The sequence below is a fragment of the Anomaloglossus baeobatrachus genome, chromosome 4 (assembly GCF_048569485.1).
Source record: "Anomaloglossus baeobatrachus isolate aAnoBae1 chromosome 4, aAnoBae1.hap1, whole genome shotgun sequence".
NCBI classification, from domain to species: domain Eukaryota; kingdom Metazoa; phylum Chordata; class Amphibia; order Anura; family Aromobatidae; genus Anomaloglossus; species Anomaloglossus baeobatrachus.
Window position 1 is genome coordinate 10,559,527 of NC_134356.1, and position 17,699 is coordinate 10,577,225.

The 17,699-nt window shown below is 52.2% G+C and overlaps 1 protein-coding gene across 8 annotated transcripts in view; it reads right to left on the minus strand.

Moving 5' to 3' along the window:
- Positions 1-12,339: 12,339 nt before the first annotated feature.
- The window catches only part of WNK1 (WNK lysine deficient protein kinase 1), a 79,358-nt gene continuing 73,998 nt past the window's right edge, over positions 12,340-17,699 (minus strand). For 7 of the 8 annotated variants that reach the window (XM_075343599.1, XM_075343594.1, XM_075343595.1 and 4 more), the window contains 3 exons: positions 16,644-16,685; positions 14,936-15,123; positions 12,340-14,855 (listed from right to left, as the gene is read on the minus strand). In XM_075343599.1, the coding sequence (XP_075199714.1) occupies positions 14,535-14,855; positions 14,936-15,123; positions 16,644-16,685 (551 nt within the window). In that variant the 3' untranslated portion in view covers positions 12,340-14,534. The remainder of the gene's footprint in view (positions 14,856-14,935; positions 15,124-16,643; positions 16,686-17,699) is intronic. The other variant, XM_075343598.1, reaches the window with a different exon arrangement.

Below are 17,699 nucleotides of genomic sequence, written 5' to 3' on the forward strand. Positions count from 1 at the left end.
ACGGGGGGTGTATAGGCAGTAGGGGAGGGGCCTTACACTTTTAAGTGTAATACTTTGTGTGGCCTCCGGAGGCAGTAGCTATACACCCAATTGTCTGGGTCTCCCAATTAGAGCTAGAAGAAAAGGAATTTATGGTAAGTAAACAAAATTCCCTTCTTTGCTGATTCTTTGTTAAGGAAAGTACGAATCAGGGAAATACGTAATTAATTACTTACCGGTAATTGTTTTTTCCAAACCCCTGACGGCACCCTTATATCGTGGTGCTGTCATAGGGTGAGGGGAAAAATATTTAATTACTTACCGGTAATATGTTTTTTCCGAACCCATGACGGCACCACAATATAAGGGTGCAGTTATAGGGTGAGAGAAGAAGGGAATTTTGTTTACTTACCGTAAATTCCTTTTCTTCTAGCTCCTATTGGGAGACCCAGACAATTGGGTGTATAGCTTCTGCCTCCGGAGGCCACACAAAGTATTACACTTTAAAAAGTGTAACCCCTCCCCTCTGCCTATACACCCTCCCGTGGATCACGGGCTCCTCAGTTTTGGTGCAAAAGCAGGAAGGAGAAAACTTATAAATTGGTCTAGGGTAAATTCAATCCGAAGGATGTTCGGAGAACTGAAACCATGAACCAAAAGAACAACATGTGTACACAAAAGAACAACCAGCCCGAAGGGAACAGGGGCGGGTGCTGGGTCTCCCAATAGGAGCTAGAAGAAAAGGAATTTACGGTAAGTAAACAAAATTCCCTTCTTCTTTGTCGCTCCATTGGGAGACCCAGACAATTGGGACGTCCAAGAGCAGTCCCTGGGTGGGTAAAAGAATACCTCAATAAAAAGAGCCGAAACGGCCCCCTCTTACAGGTGGGCAACTGCCGCCTGAAGGACTCGCCTACCTAGACTGGCGTCTGCCGAAGCATAGGCATGCACTTGATAGTGCTTCATGAAAGTGTGCAGGCTAGACCAGGTAGCTGCCTGACACACCTGCTGAGCCGTCGCCCGGTGCCGCAATGCCCAGGACGCACCTACGGCTCTGGTAGAATGGGCTTTCAGCCCTGAAGGAAGCGGAAGCCCAGAAGAACGGTAGGCTTCGAGAATCGGTTCCTTGATCCACCGAGCCAAGGTTGACTTGGAAGCCTGCGAACCCTTACGCTGGCCAGCGACAAGGACAAAGAGCGCATCTGAACGACGCAGGGGCGCCGTGCGAGACACGTAGAGCCGGAGTGCTCTCACCAGATCCAAAGAGTGCAAATCCTTTTCACATTGGTGAATTGGATTAGGGCAAAATGAAGGCAAGGAGATATCCTGATTGAGATGAAAAGGAGATACCACCTTAGGGAGAAAATCCGGGACCGGACGCAGAACCACCTTATCCTGGTGAAACACCAGGAAGGGGGCTTTGCATGACAGCGCTGCAAGCTCAGACACTCTCCGGAGTGATGTAACTGCCACTAGAAAGGCCACCTTCTGCGAAAGACGTGAAAAAGAGACATCCCGCAGCGGCTCGAAAGGTGGTTTTTGAAGAGCCGTTAGCACCCTGTTAAGATCCCAGGGTTCCAGCGGACGCTTGTAAGGTGGGACTATGTGGCAAACTCCCTGCAGGAACGTGCGGACCTGCGGAAGCCTGGCTAGGCGCTTTTGAAAAAATACGGAGAGCGCCGATACTTGGCCCTTGAGAGAGCCGAGTGACAAACCCTTGTCCATTCCGGATTGAAGGAATGAAAGAAAAGTGGGTAAGGCAAATGGCCATGGAGGAAAACCGTTATCAGAGCACCAGGATAAGAAGATTTGCCAAGACCTGTGATAGATCTTGGCGGACGTTGGTTTCCTGGCCTGTCTCATGGTGGCAATGACATCCTGAGATAACCCTGAAGACGCTAGGAGCCAGGATTCAATGGCCACACAGTCAGGTTGAGGGCCACGGAATTCAGATGGAAAAACGGGCCTTGTGACAGCAAGTCTGGGCGGTCTGGAAGCACCCACGGTTGACCCACCGTGAGATGCCACGGGTACCACGACCGCCTCGGCCAGTCTGGAGCAACGAGAATGGCGCGACGGCAGTCGGACCTGATCTTGCGTAACACTCTGGGCAGCATCGCCAGAGGAGGAAACACATAAGGCAGTCGAAACTGCGACCAATCCTGAACTAACGCGCCCGCCGCCAGAGCTCTGTGATCCTGAGACCGTGCCATGAATGCCGGGACTTTGTTGTTGTGCCGTGACGCCATGAGATCGACGTCCGGCGTTCCCCAGCGGCGACAGATCTCTCGAAACACGTCTGGGTGCAGAGACCATTCCCCCGCATCCATGCCCTGACGACTGAGAAAATCTGCTTCCCAGTTTTCTACGCCCGGGATGTGAACTGCGGAGATGGTGGAGGCTGTGGCTTCCGCCCACAGCAGAATCCGTCGGACTTCCTGGAAGGCTTTACAGCTGCGCGTGCGCCCTGGTGGTTGATGTACGCGACCGCCGTGGCGTTGTCCGACTGTATGCGGATCTGTCTGCCCTCCAGCCACCGATGGAAAGCCAATAGGGCTAGATACACTGCCCTTATCTCCAGAACATTGATCTGAAGGGAAGACTCTATCGGAGTCCAGGTTCCCTGAGCCCTGTGGTGGAGAAAAACCGCTCCCCACCCTGACAGGCTCGCGTCCGTGGTGACCACAGCCCAGGTTGGGGGTAGGAAGGATTTTCCCTGCGATAGAGAATTGGGAAGGAACCACCACTGAAGTGACGTCTTGGTTGCAAGGGAAAGAGAGACGTTCCTGTTGAGGGAAGCAGACCTCCTGTCCCATTTGCGGAGAATGTCCCATTGGAGTGGCCGCAGATGGAATTGCGCGAACGGCACTGCCTCCATCGCTGCCACCATCTTCCCCAGGAAGTGCATGAGGCGCCTTAAGGGGTGTGACTGACCCCGAAGAAGTGATTGCACCCCTGCCTGCAGAGAAAGCTGTTTGTCCCGCGGTAGCTTGACTACCGCTGACTGTGTATGAAACTCCATCCCGAGGTAAGTCAGTGATTGGGTCGGTGTCAACTTGGATTTCGGGAAGTTGATGATCCACCCGAACTGCTGGAGAGTCGCCAGAGCGACTGTAAGGCTGTCTTGACACGCCACCCGAGAAGGGGCCCTGACTAGGAGATCGTCTAAGTAGGGAATCACAGAGTGGCCCTGAGAGTGTAGGACCGCCACAACGGATGCCATGACTTTGGTGAAAACCCGTGGGGCTGTCGCCAGACCGAAAGGCAATGCCACGAACTGAAGGTGTTCGTCCCCGATGGCAAAACGCAAGAAGCGTTGATGTTCGGGTGCGATCGGCACGTGGAGATAAGCATCCTTGATGTCGATCGATGCTAGGAAGTCTCCTTGTGACATCGAGGCGATGACCGAGCGGAGAGATTCCATCCGAAACCGTCTGGTTCTCACATGTCTGTTGAGTAGCTTGAGGTCCAGAACGGGACGGAATGATCCGTCCTTTTTTGGCACCACGAACAAGTTGGAGTAAAAGCCGCAACCACGTTCCTGAAGGGGATGGGGATCACAACTCCTGTCTTCAGAGCGTCCACTGCCTGAAAAAGTGCGTCGGCCTGAGCGGGGGGCGGAGAGGTTCTGAAGAAACGAGCCACAGGACGAGAGCTGAACTCTATCCTGTAACCGTGAGACAGAATGTCTCTCACCCATCGGTCTTGAACATGTGGCCACCAGGCGTCGCCAAAGCGGGAGAGCCTGCCACCGACCGAGGATGCGGCTAGGGGATGCCGAGAGTCATGAGGAGGCCGCCTTGGAGGCAGTGCTTCCTGCGGCCTTTTGGGGGCGTGACGTGGACCGCCACGCATAGGAGTTCCTCTGGCCTTTCTCCGGCCTGCTGGACGAAGAGGATTGGGGCTTGGCGGAGGGACGAAAGGACCGAAACCTCGATTGGATTTTCCGTTGCTGAGGTCTCTTAGGTTTGGACTGGGGTAAGGAGGAGTCCTTTCCCTTGGATTCCTTAATAATCTCATCCAATCGTTCGCCAAACAAGCGGTCGCCAAAAAACGGCAAACCGGTTAAGAACCTCTTGGAGGCAGAGTCTGCCTTCCATTCGCGCAGCCACATGGCCCTGCGGACTGCCACAGAGTTAGCGGATGCCACAGCTGTACGGCTAGCAGAGTCTAGGACTGCGTTCATAGCGTAGGAAGAAAAAGCTGACGCTTGAGAAGTCAAAGACGCAACTTGCGGAGCAGAATTGCGTGTGACAGCATTAATCTCAGCCAGACAAGCTGAGATAGCTTGGAGTGCCCACACGGCTGCAAAGGCCGGGGCAAAAGACGCTCCCGTGGCCTCATAGATGGACTTCACCAGGAGCTCTGCCTGTCAGTGGCATCCTTTAGCGATGAGCCATCTGCAACCGATACCACGGATCTAGCCGCCAATCTAGAGACTGGAGGATCCACCTTGGGACATTGAGCCCAACCCTTAACGACTTCAGAGGGGAAGGGGTAACGCGTGTCAGTGAGGCGCTTAGTAAAGCGCTTGTCCGGGACCGCTCTGGGCTTCTGGACAGCGTCTCTGAAGTTAGAGTGATCGAAAAACGTATTGCGTGTACGTTTGGGGAACCTAAACTGGTGTTTCTCCTGCTGAGACGCAGACTCCTCTACAGTAGGAGGCGGGGGAGACAGATCTAACACCTGGTTGATGGACGAGATAAGATCATTCACTAAGGCGTCCCCTTCAGGTGTATCAAGGTTATGGGCGACGTCAGGGTCAGAGCCCTGAGCTGCGACGTCCGCCTCGTCCTCCAGAGAGTCCTCAAGCTGGGAACCCGAGCAGCGTGAAGAAGTCAGAGAAGATTCCCAGCGAGCCCGCTTAGCCGGTCTAGGACTGTGGTCCGGGCAGGAGTCCTCCACGTGAGACCTAGGGCCCAACCTGGGAGCGCGCTGCGGCGCGGACCGAGAGGGGCCTGGAGGCGACGATCCAACAGGGGCCGGGGCCTGTGTAAGGACCGGTCTGGACTGCAAAGCTTCTAGCAGCTTGGCAGACCATTTGTCCATAGCCTGAGCCATGGATTGTGAAAGTGACTCAGAGTTTCTCAGCAAAAGAGGCGAACTCTGTCCCTGCCGCCTGGACAGGGGGAGCAGGGGGGTCTACCTGAGCCGAGGGGCCCACTAGTGACCGAGGCTCCGGCTGAGCAAGCGAAACGGGTCGAGCATTGCTCACAGTGAGGGTAGGTGGAACCCGCAGGTAACATAGCCCCACAAGAGGTACAGGCCGCAAAAGAAGGGAATTTTGTTACTTACCGTAAATTCCTTTTCTTCTAGCTCCTATTGGGAGACCCAGACGATTGGGTGTATAGTACTGCCTCCGGAGGCCACACAAAGCATTACACTAAAAAGTGTAAGGCCCCTCCCCTTCTGGCTATACACCCCCAGTGGGATCACTGGCTCACCAGTTTTAGTGCAAAAGCAAGAAGGAGGAAAGCCAATAACTGGTTTAAACAAATTCACTCCGAAGTAACATCGGAGAACTGAAAACCATTCAACATGAACAACATGTGTACCCGAAAAACAACCAAAAATCCCGAAGGACAACAGGGCGGGTGCTGGGTCTCCCAATAGGAGCTAGAAGAAAAGGAATTTACGGTAAGTAACAAAATTCCCTTCTTCTTCGGCGCTCCATTGGGAGACCCAGACGATTGGGACGTCCAAAAGCTGTCCCTGGGTGGGTAAAGAAATACCTCATGTTAGAGCTGTAAAACAGCCCTTCCCTACAAGGAGGCAACCGCCGCCTGCAGGACTCTTCTACCTAGGCTGGCATCCGCCTAAGCGTAGGTATGCACCTGACAATGCTTGGTGAAAGTGTGCAGACTCGACCAGGTAGCTGCCTGGCACACCTGCTGAGCCGTAGCCTGGTGCTGTAATGCCTAGGGCGCACCCACGGCTCTGGTAAAATGGGCTTTCAGCCCTGATGGAACCGGAAGCCCAGCAGAACAGTAGGCTTCAAGAATTGGTTCCTTGATCCATCGAGCCAGGGTGGATTTGGAAGCCTGCGACTCTTTACGCTGATTAGCGACAAGCACAGAGAGTGCATCCGAGCGGCGCAGAGGCGCCGTGCGGGAAATGTAGATTCTGAGTGCTCTCACCAGATCCAACAAATGCAAATCCATTTCATATCGATGAAATGGATGAGGCAAAAGGAAGGTAAGGAGATATCCTGATTGAGATGAAAGGGGGATACCACCTTAGGGAGAACTCCGGAATCGGGCGCAGCACTGCCTTGCCTTGGTGAAACACCAGGAAGGAAGCTTTTGGATGACAGCGCTGCTAGCTCGGACCCTCTCCTAAGAGACGTGACCGCTACCAGAAAGGCCTCTTTCTGGGAAAGTCGAGAGAGTGAAACATCTCTCAGAGGCTCGAAGGGCGGCTTCTGGAGAGCAATTAGTACCCTGTTCAGATCCCATGGGTCCAACGGCCGTTTGTACAGAGGGACAATGTGACAAACCTCCTGCAGGAACGTGCGTACCTGAGGAAGTGGAGCTAGGCGCTTCTGAAGAATACAGATAGCGCTGAGACTTGTCCTTTGAGGGAGCCGAGTGACAACCTTTTTCCAAACCAGATTGCAGGAAGGAAGGAAAAGTAGGGAATGCAAATGGCCAGGGAGACACTCCCTGAGCAGAGCATTAAGAGAAGAATATCCTCCACGTCCTGTGGTAGATCTTGGCAGACGTTGGTTTTCTAGTCTGTCTCATGGTGGCAATGACGTCCTGAGATAATCCTGAAGACGCTAGGATTCAGGACTCAAAGGCCATACCGTCAGGTTCAGGGCCGTAGAATTCAGATGGAAAAAACGGCCCTTGGGACAGTAAGTCTGGCCGGGCTGGTAGTGCCCACGGTTGGCAGACCGTGAGATGCCACAGATCCGGGGACTACGACCTCCTCGGCCAGTCTGTGGCGATGAGGATGGCGCGGCGGCAAACGGACCTGATGTTGCGTAGCCCTCTGGGCAGCAGTGCCAGAGGTGGAAACACATAGGTAGCTGGAACTGCGACCAAACCTGAACTAAGGCGTCTGCCGCCAGAGCTCTTTGATCGTGATACCGCGCCATGAAAATCGGAACCTTGTTGTTGTGCCGAGACGCTATTAGGTCGACGTTCAGCATCCCCCAGCGTTGACAGATTTCCTGAAAACCGTCCGGGTGAAGATACCCTTCCCCTGCGTCCATACCCTGGCAACTGAGGAAGTCTGCTTCCCAGTTTTCTGCGCCCGGGATGTGAACTGCGGATATGGTGGATGCTCGGTCTTCCACCCCCATCAGACTCCGCCGGACTTCCTGGGAGGCTTGCCGACTGCGTGTTCCGCCTTGGTGGTAGATGTATGCCACCGCTGTGGAGTCCTGGAGATTGGGGGATCCACCTTTGGACCCTGGGTCCAGCGCCTGACCACGTCAGGGGGAAAGGGATAACATGTATCCTTAATACATTTGGAGAAACGCTTATCTGGTAAGCGTGGTGATTCTGCACTGCTTCTCTGAAGTCAGCGTGGCCAGAAAAGTACTCAATGTACGCTTGAGATACTGAAATGGGATTTCTCCTGCTGGGAAGCGGACTCCTCCACTGAAGGAGCTGGGGGAGAGATATCCAACATGCCATTGCTGGACGCTATAAGATCAGTCACCATGGCGTCACCATCCGGTGTATCCAGATTGAGAGCGGTGTCAGGATCAAAGTCCTGATCAGCTACGTCTGCCTCATCATACAGAGAGTCCTCTGCTGTGACCCTGACCAGTGATGAGGCCGAGTGCCGCTCCCAGCGAGCTAGCTTAGGCTGTCTGGGACTGCCGTCCGTGTCAGAGCCTTCACCCTGGAATGCCTGGGACCCCCCCGGAGCACTGATTTTGTTCCAAATGAGGGTGGCCAGGGAGCAATGATCAAGATTGCCCATGGCCCGTCTGGACTGCAAGTCACTATCCCATGACAATCTATCAGCCGAAACTGCAACACCGTCCCTGTATATGGACAGGGTTCACAGGTGGTTCCTTTGGCCACCTCTAGTAGAGACCCCGGCTGACCAAGTGCTACAGGGGAGCATTGCACACAACGGGGGTCAGTGGAACCTGCCGGTGGAACAGTATCATATGCAGTAAAAGCAGCATAGAAAGCCTGTGTTGCTTTTTTGCTGCTGTAGTCTAGCCATCTAGGAGTATATAGCCGAGAATAGCGACCGCACAGTGCAATGTATAGCATACAAGCATAAAGTACAAATGAGCACTTCAGCACATGCAATATGAGCAGCTTAGAAAGCCTGTGCCTTAGCACCTTTGCTTTTTTGCTGCTGTAGTCTAGCCATCCAGGAGAATATCGCCAAGAATAGCGACCGTACAGTGCAATGTATAGCATACAAGCATAAGTACAAATGAACACTTCAGCACATGCAATACAAGCAGCATAGAAAGCCTGTGCTTTAGCACCCTTGCTTTTTTGCTGCTGTTGTCTCGCCATCTAAGAGGGCATATAGCCAAAAATAGCGATGCAGTGTAAGCATAAAATACAAATGGACACAACGGTATTTAGTGGGGTCAGCACTTCAGGTGCTGCTTACCGCCCGCCTATAGGCGGGTGTGTGGTCGCCAGAGTCCTGTGACTGGCTGCCAGCTCGGACTGCAGGAATGGCTGCCGGCGTCCTTCTCCAGCTCGTGTGACGAGGGGCGGGCCGTGGGCGTGCCCCAGGCAAGAGCGGGAAACCGGCGTCCCACTGTGTCCAGTGAAGGGGGCTGGAGAATGCAAAGCAGACTCCAGCCCTCGGCGCTGACTTTCTGTACAGCGTCCCGCCTCTCCCCTGACTGGCAGGGCTGGGGGCGGGAACGAAACGAAAACTAGGCCGCAAAGCCGGGGACTCGAGTAATAAGCGCGGCCGTCCTATGTGCACGGACAGCGCGGAGTCCCCGGCGCACCACAAGTCCCAGCCGCGCCACAGTGTAAAAACACCTAGCAGCGGCCCGGCGCGGCAGTTCCCAATACATAAATTCACACAGCAAAGCTGCCGTGAATAATAGCACGAGCGCTCCGCGCTGTTGCCCCCGGCGCACTAGCACTCCCAGCAATGCTGGTGTGTGTGTGCGCGATGTGTACGGGGACACAGAGTACCTTAATGTAGCAGGGCCCTGTCCCTGACGATACTCAGCTCCATATCCAGCAGGTTCTCTGGGTCTGTGGATGGAGCCCGGTCTCAGTGCCTGGAGACCTGTAAGATCCCACTTCACCCAGAGCCCTGAGGGGGGATGGGGAAGGAAAACAGCATGTGGGCTCCAGCCTCCGTACCCGCAATGGGTACCTCAACCTTAACAAACACCCGACAAAAGTGGGGTGAGAAGGGAGCATGCTGGGGGCCCCATATGGGCCCACTTTTCTTCCATCCGACATAGTCAGCAGCTGCTGCTGACTAAAAACAGTGGAGCTATGCGTGGATGTCTGACCTCCTTCGCACAAAGCAGAAAACTGGTGAGCCAGTGATCCCACTGGGGGTGTATAGCCAGAAGGGGAGGGGCCTTACACTTTTTAGTGTAATGCTTTGTGTGGCCTCCGGAGGCAGTACTATACACCCAATCGTCTGGGTCTCCCAATGGAGCGCCGAAGAAAAACCCTGTGCCTTAACAGCTTTGCTCCTTGTGGACGACATGCTGTTGTCTCCTAGGTGAATGATCACTGAGGGTATATGGGCAAAAAAAGGGTATACAGCCCGACCGAACAGAAATATATATATATATAAATTCGTATCTATTCCGGCACCCTAGGGGGACCAGCACCGGGTGACCGGTGTGGCTTACCGACCGCTAACAAGCGGAGTGTGTGTCCTCCAGATTCCCTGCCTTAGGTCCCCCGGAGCTGCAGAGCTCTTCACTGAGAATCCTCCACCGGCAGAATGCCAAAAAATGGCTGCCGGAGCTCTCAGGGGAGGAGTGGAGCCGAGGGCGGCGCCAGGAAAGTGCAGGAATCTGGGGTCCCCACAGTGATCAGTGAGGGGGGAGGAAACATGCAGGATGCGCCAGCCCTCACATCAGACGTCAGGTCGGCAGTCCCGCCCTTACCCCTGACAGGCAGGCCCGGGGGCGGGATTTTTGCGACTAGGCCGCGATGAAGCCGGGGACTAAATTTGAGACCGCGCCCGACAAGCAGGCACGGTCGGCGCGAAAGTCCGCCAGCCTTCTCAATTCAGCAGCTGCCGCAGCGTCCGGGAAGAAGGTGCGCTCCCTGCACAGTCCCCAATGGGGACACAGTACCTTTGAGTTGCAGGGCCCAGTCCCTGAGGTTGAACAGACTCCGGTCCGGCAGATTCCCACAGGGGCTGCGGAGGGAGCACGGTCCCAGTAAATGGATGACCGCTCAGGATCCCACTTCTCCCAGAGCCGCTAAGGGATGGTGAAGGAGACTGCATGAGGCTCCGGCCTTCGTACCCGCAATGGGTACCTCAACCTTAACACCGCCGACGTAGTGGGGTGAGAAGGGAACATGCCGGGGGCCCCGTGGGGGCCCTCTTTTCTTCCAACCGACATAACTAATATGAGAATGCATGAGTGGATGTGTGCCTCCTTCCACACAAAGCATAAAACTGAGGAGCCCGTGATCCACGGGAGGGTGTATAGGCAGAGGGGAGGGGTTACACTTTTTAAAGTGTAATACTTTGTGTGGCCTCCGGAGGCAGAAGCTATACACCCAATTGTCTGGGTCTCCCAATTGAGCGACAAAGAAAAATATTTTTGAGATGTAGTCGGCAGGAGGTGGAGAGGGCTTGGATGTGTGGCTTGAACAAGAGAGCAGAGTTGAGGGTTACTCCAAGGCAGCGAGCACGTGGGGCTGGGGAGAGTGAGCAGCCACTGACATTGTTGGATATCAGGTGGTGGGGGGGGAAGTTGAGTGAGGAGGAGGAAAGACAATGAATTCTGTTTTGTCCATGTTCAGTTTTAGAAATTGAGCAGAGAGAAAAGGATGAAATAGACAGACATTGTGGGATCCTTGTCAGTAGGGAGGTGATGTCCGGTCCAGAGAGGTAGATCTGTGTGTCATCGGCATAGAGGTGATACTGGAAGCCGTGGGACTCTATGAGCTGTCCCAGGCCAAAGGTGTAGATGGAGAACAGCAGGGGTCCAAAAACTGTACCTTTGGGGGACACAGACAGATAAGGGGCGAGATGAGGAGCTGGTGTGAGAGTGGGAGACGCTGAATGTCCGGTCTGTTAGATAAGAAGTGATCCAAGATAGCGCCAAGTCTGACATCAAGAGATGAGAGAATCTGTAGTAGAAGGGAATGGTCTATGTCGAAGGCAGAGGACTGGTCCGGGAGGAGGAGGACAGAGTACTGTTGCTTGGATTTGGCGGTTAGTAGGTCATTGGTGACTTTAGTTAGGGCGGTTTCAGTGGAATGGCACAGTCGGAAGCCAGATTGTAACCGGTCACAGAAAGAATGGAGGAGAGGTGGGACAACAGTTCGACATGGACACGCTGTTCCAGTAGTTTTAAGGCGTAGAGGAGAAGTTCTGGTGCGACAAGGTAGGGCTTTTTGAGGTTGGGTGAGACCGAGGTATGTTTAAAGGCAGGAAGGAAATACATCAGTTAGTGATAGGTTGAAGAGATGGGTTGGGGTTTGGATGAAGACTGCGGTGAGGTTGGGGATGAGGTGGACGGGAGAGGGTCAAGTGCACAGGTGGCGAGATGTGATCTGGAGAGTAAAGAGTAAAAGGTTTTTTTTCTGTGGTTGTGGAGAAGCTGTTTTGGAGGAAGGGGTTGAGTATTTATGAGGGGCTGTGGGGACAGTAGGGCAAAGCTATCTCTGCCACATTCTTCAAGCAGAAGATTGACATCAAAGTCTACAGCTGAGATGAAATGACAGGGAGGTGGTGCTGGGGGTTGGAGGAGAGAAGTGAGGGTGGTGAAGAGCTATTTAGGGATGTGGGAAAGGGAGGATATGAGGGATGAGAAGTAGGTTTGTTTTGCAGATGAAGTGTTTGTTGGAATGAGAGCTCTTCCCTCACCGGTCAGCAACCCTGGAAGCCCATCTCAGGTCTTTAGTCAGGCTGGTGTGCCAAGGTTGCCCGTTTCCGGGTTTCGATATGCTTGAGAATTGCAGCTGTTGTGGTATATAAAGCGGCAGCAGTGTAGGAAACCTGTATCTGCAAGAGGGAGAAGAGACTCGAGTGTAAATCAAGGTTATGGTTCTCATACAGGACAGGGGCGACGGCGCAGATATCGAAGAGGGGCTGGTGCGGGGGCAGAGTCGGGACCCAGGGAAAGAGCAGGCGACGGCGCAGGACCTGGGTTTGATAGAACACAAAATATCCACAATTAAACACAGAATGAAGGTCTCAACACAGATGTAAAATAAGGCTTCCTTTATTAGTTTTAATATCAGTCTACAGAGGCGGTAAAAAGAGAAAAAAGTGCAAATTTGTACAGAAAGATGCAGGACAAAAGTGCAAACGGGAAAATTCACAGCTCCAGGGAATCCCACAAATCTCATTTATTTCAGCTTAATACAGTGTTAAATAATGTCAGGAAGAGGCTCATTAACGGGAAAGGGCCGGATGCAGAAGGTGTGTACAGATCTGGTGAGAATTCAGTAGCATTATTTTTTAATTTTATTATGGTGTCCACAGGAAGAAAAAAAAAATTGAGTGAAAAAAAAAAAACAAAAAAAAACCCATGCACAGATTAAACAACGATCTTAAACCGGAGAGAAAAAAAATAAAGATATAAAATACGTATGTAAAATAAATATCCACCCGCCGCCTAATAATCCCTTATCAGACCTCTGCCGACTATATTAGATCCCACCGCTCCCCCGCCTCGCACCCGACAACCCGGCCGCTGCTTTACCCTGGAATGGAGGGTCTGCACTTCTGAAACCTTACTGATCGACGCCACCAGAAACCAACGCTCGGGGGTTTGCACCATGAGATACTCGCCGGGCGACAGTGGTCGAGTACGATGAGCCCTTTTGCTGATTACATTCACTTTCCTGTTCTTTTCAAAACTCTCGACTTCGCTTTAAGGGGCAGTCCACGAGCCGTGGCACCTGTGTACACGTCACAGATAACGATTGGTAAATGAGCCCACTAAGCAGAGAGACCACGACTGAAGGCCATTTCCCCGATGCAGTAAACTAAGTGCTGATGTTGCATAGAACCACAAAATAAAACAGTACACCCGGGGGGCGACTTCTACTACGTCAGACGGACGGTTACGTCGACCACGTGACAGACACTGAAACATACGACACACTCAGGTTTGCTGGAGTCCCGGATCCGTGACACTTCCTACTTTTTTTCTGCCCATGCAAAAAAAAAAACAAAGAAAAAAAAAAATCGACCTGGTGTAAACTCCAAAACACGAGCCGTGCAGCTCCACAGGATTAATACTGCTCGCAGATTACGTCGCTTTCTCAAAAGTGCCAAAGTAGGAAAAAAAACAAAAGGGTGAGAAAATAAAGAAAGCAGGTTTCAAGTATAAGATTCCGCCACGAATACTAAAAGAGGGGTTCAGACGGCACCACCTTCCCCCCAACCGCCGTGCCGGACAGAGCTGACCCCCCCCCAGGACATCAAGGCACCTTCACAGCTTCACTAGAAGAAACACTATAACCCCTAAGAACAGCGCCACCTACCGTCTAACATCCTTGACCACTTATTTAACCTCTTCACCATACACAACCGGCGGAGTTTTACGTGGTGAGGGCGCCACGAATTTAACCCCTCACTTTACGCCGGCCGTGCCAACACAAACAACTTACAGGACAACGACACATCCACCTGTGGCCTCCGCTCCAGACTCGGGAGAAATCAGCCTACGTCTTAAAAAGAAAAAAAACAAAAAACACCCAGGTTCTCAAGGCACTAAAATACGCAGCGGAAAATGTTGGGAGGGAGAAGAAGGAGCCGGGTTCAAGTTACCTTTGTACAATTTTACATTCACATTAAATCTAATAAAAGGACAGAGCAAAAAAAAAAAAAATTTTTTATATTTGTTTTTTTTTTATTTAAAGTGACGGATGACTCGGCATCGTCTGTAACCCTCTAACATTCTGCTATTCATTATCTTATTACTACTGTTGTCCAACAACATAAATATATTTATATATCACAGTGTGTCCACATCGTAACGATGGCAGAGTCATTGTCCTCACCGAACTTTTGTTTTTGTTTTTTTTTTTTAATTATTTTTCTGTTTAATATACTTCTATATATTTATATATTTTACTTTAATTCCGTACATTGTAATGCTGCAGTCAATAGCCGTTAATAGTTCTGAAAGCATTAATGACCTATTACCGTGGAGCGGGGCGAATGCCCTCCCTGCTCACGGGCTGAACCTTCCCCCTTCGCTGACCCCCGTCTCAGGCCACCCCATGTGGGGCGCCCCCCGCAGCCGCCGCTCCTGCCTCCTCGATGGGAAGGGGCTTCAGAAAGAGACGAGTCCTTATGGGGGCGAGTAGTGGCCAGGACGTGGGTGCTGCATTATGGACGCAGCCGTCTCCACCAGAACTTGTTCGGACGATCAGATGGCCGCCTTCCTGCTAGGTAGTCCGCAGGTTGGATCCTTGTGGGTTACTGATGGACTTCTGAAGGCTGCTGCTGATGTTGAAGTTTTGTAAAGAAGTAGTCACAGTCGGGGTAAACTGGCTAATGGGCTGGGAGGGTGGCGGCCCGCCGGGTCCACTCCATTGGCTTTGGAACGGTGTGCTTTGGTAGCCGTACTGTTGAGGGCAGATTCCTTTGGGGTAGTGAGCCAAAGAGTTGGCGGAGGCCGCAGGCATCGAGACGGGGACCCCCAGGGACGGAGTCATAGACACGCACAGCTGTCCGGGGGCGGAAAACTTCCGGGCCATTCCAGGTCCCTTGAAAAGAAATAGAGACCGACCTGTCAGGATCACAAAAACCTGGGACTCCTGCAACTGGAATCATGGCCGCCGCTCACCTCGTAGCTCGGGTGTCCAGACTTGCTCTTTTTTCCAGTCAGGTTCATGGCGTCCCGAGCCCAGTTGTCCACCAGTTTGTGCAAGTCGTCCGTAAAGGTTCCCTTACGGCTGGAGGAGGAAGCGGGGGCCGTGTTTGACTGGGGGGCCGCGGTACTGGAAGGGGCCACAGTGTTGGTGCTGCTTGTCCCTGCAAGAGAGATGAGATGGAGTGTAAGGAGAGAGGGGGCCGCAGGAGACTTTCCGCCCTGAGGGGTCTCGCACGCAGCCCCCGGCCCCTCCAGGTCTGCGCTTTCTGGATTAGTGACAGAACAGAGGACGCGGATTAAGCTCTGCCATTCTGTGTTTAGTGCGAGTTACGGGATTGGCGCCCCTCATGGTCGTATGGAAAGCAGATGGCTGGTGGCGCAGACCCCAGAGCATAAAGCCCTATTCACACCTCAGATGCTCTCGTCTACAGATGGCGCAAACACTACGGCTCTGCGTTTTTTTTTGCAATATAAAAAAAAATAAATAAAATGAATCAGAGTTTGGTCCAAGTAAATGAGACCGTAAAAAACACAAAAAGCGGAAAATACGCGGCAGTCAATAGTGTACGGTCAAATATTCACTAATTTGGTAAGAAAAACAAATGATGTAGAAAATCAACGAAAATCGGTGATGGAGGCGACGGTGTGACTAGGGCCTTAGGCGATCACATTTATCTCCCCACATGGGTTACTGCCCTTATAGGATAGGTTTTAAAGCCACATACAACCTCTGAACATACATTTTCTACATCGGTAAAATGTAAATTTAGTGCTCCAGAGCTGCACTCACTATTCTGCTGGTGCAGTCACTATGTACATACATTACACGTTACCTCCTGTATTATACTCCAGAGCTGCACTCACTATTCTGCTGGTGCAGTCACTGTGTACATACATTACTGATCCTGAGTTACCTCCTGTATTATACTCCAGAGCTGCACTCACTATTCTGCTGGTGCAGTCACTGTGTACATACATTACTGATCCTGAGTTACCTCCTGTATTATACTCCAGAGCTGCACTCACTATTCTGCTGGTGCAGTCACTGTGTACATACATTACATTACTGATCCTGAGTTACCTCCTGTATTATACGCCAGAGCTGCACTCACTATTCTGCTGGTGCAGTCACTGTGTACATACATTACTGATCCTGAGTTACCTCCTGTATTATACTCCAGAGCTGCACTCACTATTCTGCTGGTGCAGTCACTGTGTATATACATTACATTACTGATCCTGAGTTACCTCCTGTATTATACGCCAGAGCTGCACTCACTATTCTGCTGGTGCAGTCACTGTGTACATACATTACATTACTGATCCTGAGTTACCTCCTGTATTATACTCCAGAGCTGCACTCACTATTCTGCTGGTGCAGTCACTGTGTACATACATTACTGATCCTGAGTTACCTCCTGTTTATACTCCAGAGCTGCACTCACTATTCTGCTTTGGTGTCAGTGCAGAATCCCTTCCTCGCTTTGCGCTTATATTTTGGGGCGCTGTCTGTTCCCCGTGCCCAGATTATCAGCCTTTTCGGGTGACCTTATGGCCCTAAGATTGGTGCCGGGACATTTTGCAGCCCGTTATTTGGCGCTCGGACACAATGTGGGATGAGGATGCTGTCAGCGCGGACACAAGATACACAGATATATATATATATATAAAGGATAATTACTACAGAGCTGGTTGCAAGGACAGACTTTTTTCACCATCTTCCCTGAAGCAGAGAGAGAAAGAGAAAAAACAGTGTTAGCTCGGAGCCGCCATGTACCGACAGAGAGGGAAGGAGGAGGTCAGAGAGAAGCAGCAGCAGCGAGTGGTCAGAGGGGATCAGGCAGAGCGTAGCGCAGTCAGCACAGCAGCGCATTCAGCACAGCAGCGCCTCCACATCCACTCCAAGCTGCGGGTTATGGCCAAGCCGAGCAATGAGAAGCTGGAGGGGCAGCAGCAGACGACAGACGTCAGCAGAGGCTTCAGAGACGTCAGCCAGAGCCGGGGGCGATACCGGGAGAGCTGAAAGCGGCTGCTATAGAACAGGTCACCTGCGCTGACACATTGTAACAAATCATGAGGACAGACACGAGTGGTCCTGATGTATTACATTTATATTGCATGTGCCGGATGGAACAATGAGGTCATCGCGACATTAGAGGACATCACAAGTTACAGGACCGGAGGATCCAGACAGGAAGGAAAGATACAAGGGGCCGCAGGGGAAACTGGGGGCGACGCAGGACACCACCCAGTTACATGGGGGTCTCCGGTCAGTGTGCCAATGACGCAACAGTGGGTCACATGCTGGAGCGGTCACTCGGCTGGTGTCTCTGGTGTCTGCCCAGATCATCAGTCAGTCCCTGTCACTCATCCACACGGCAGCTGCTCCTATTAGGACTGCACGACCCCAGCCGCTACAATAACGATTGGAAATCTAAACACCCCTTTATAATATAGAGTTTCCCGCAAAATAAATCTTACAGGGGTTTGGAGTATACTTAAAATATACCCCAGTTATCATCAGGGGCCGGCGATGGGGGAATCACTGCGCAATTACTCAGGGCCCCACACAATTGTTTTCTGAGGTTAAGATTCCTTAAGGACCTTTGGTTACATCATGGTCACATGACTGGGGCCTAAAAGGTGAGCAGGGGACAGGCTGGGCTGGTATTATAGGGGGATGGGGGAGCAAACCGCAACGTCACAGCGCCCCTAGTGTTTACATCCTGATAAGACT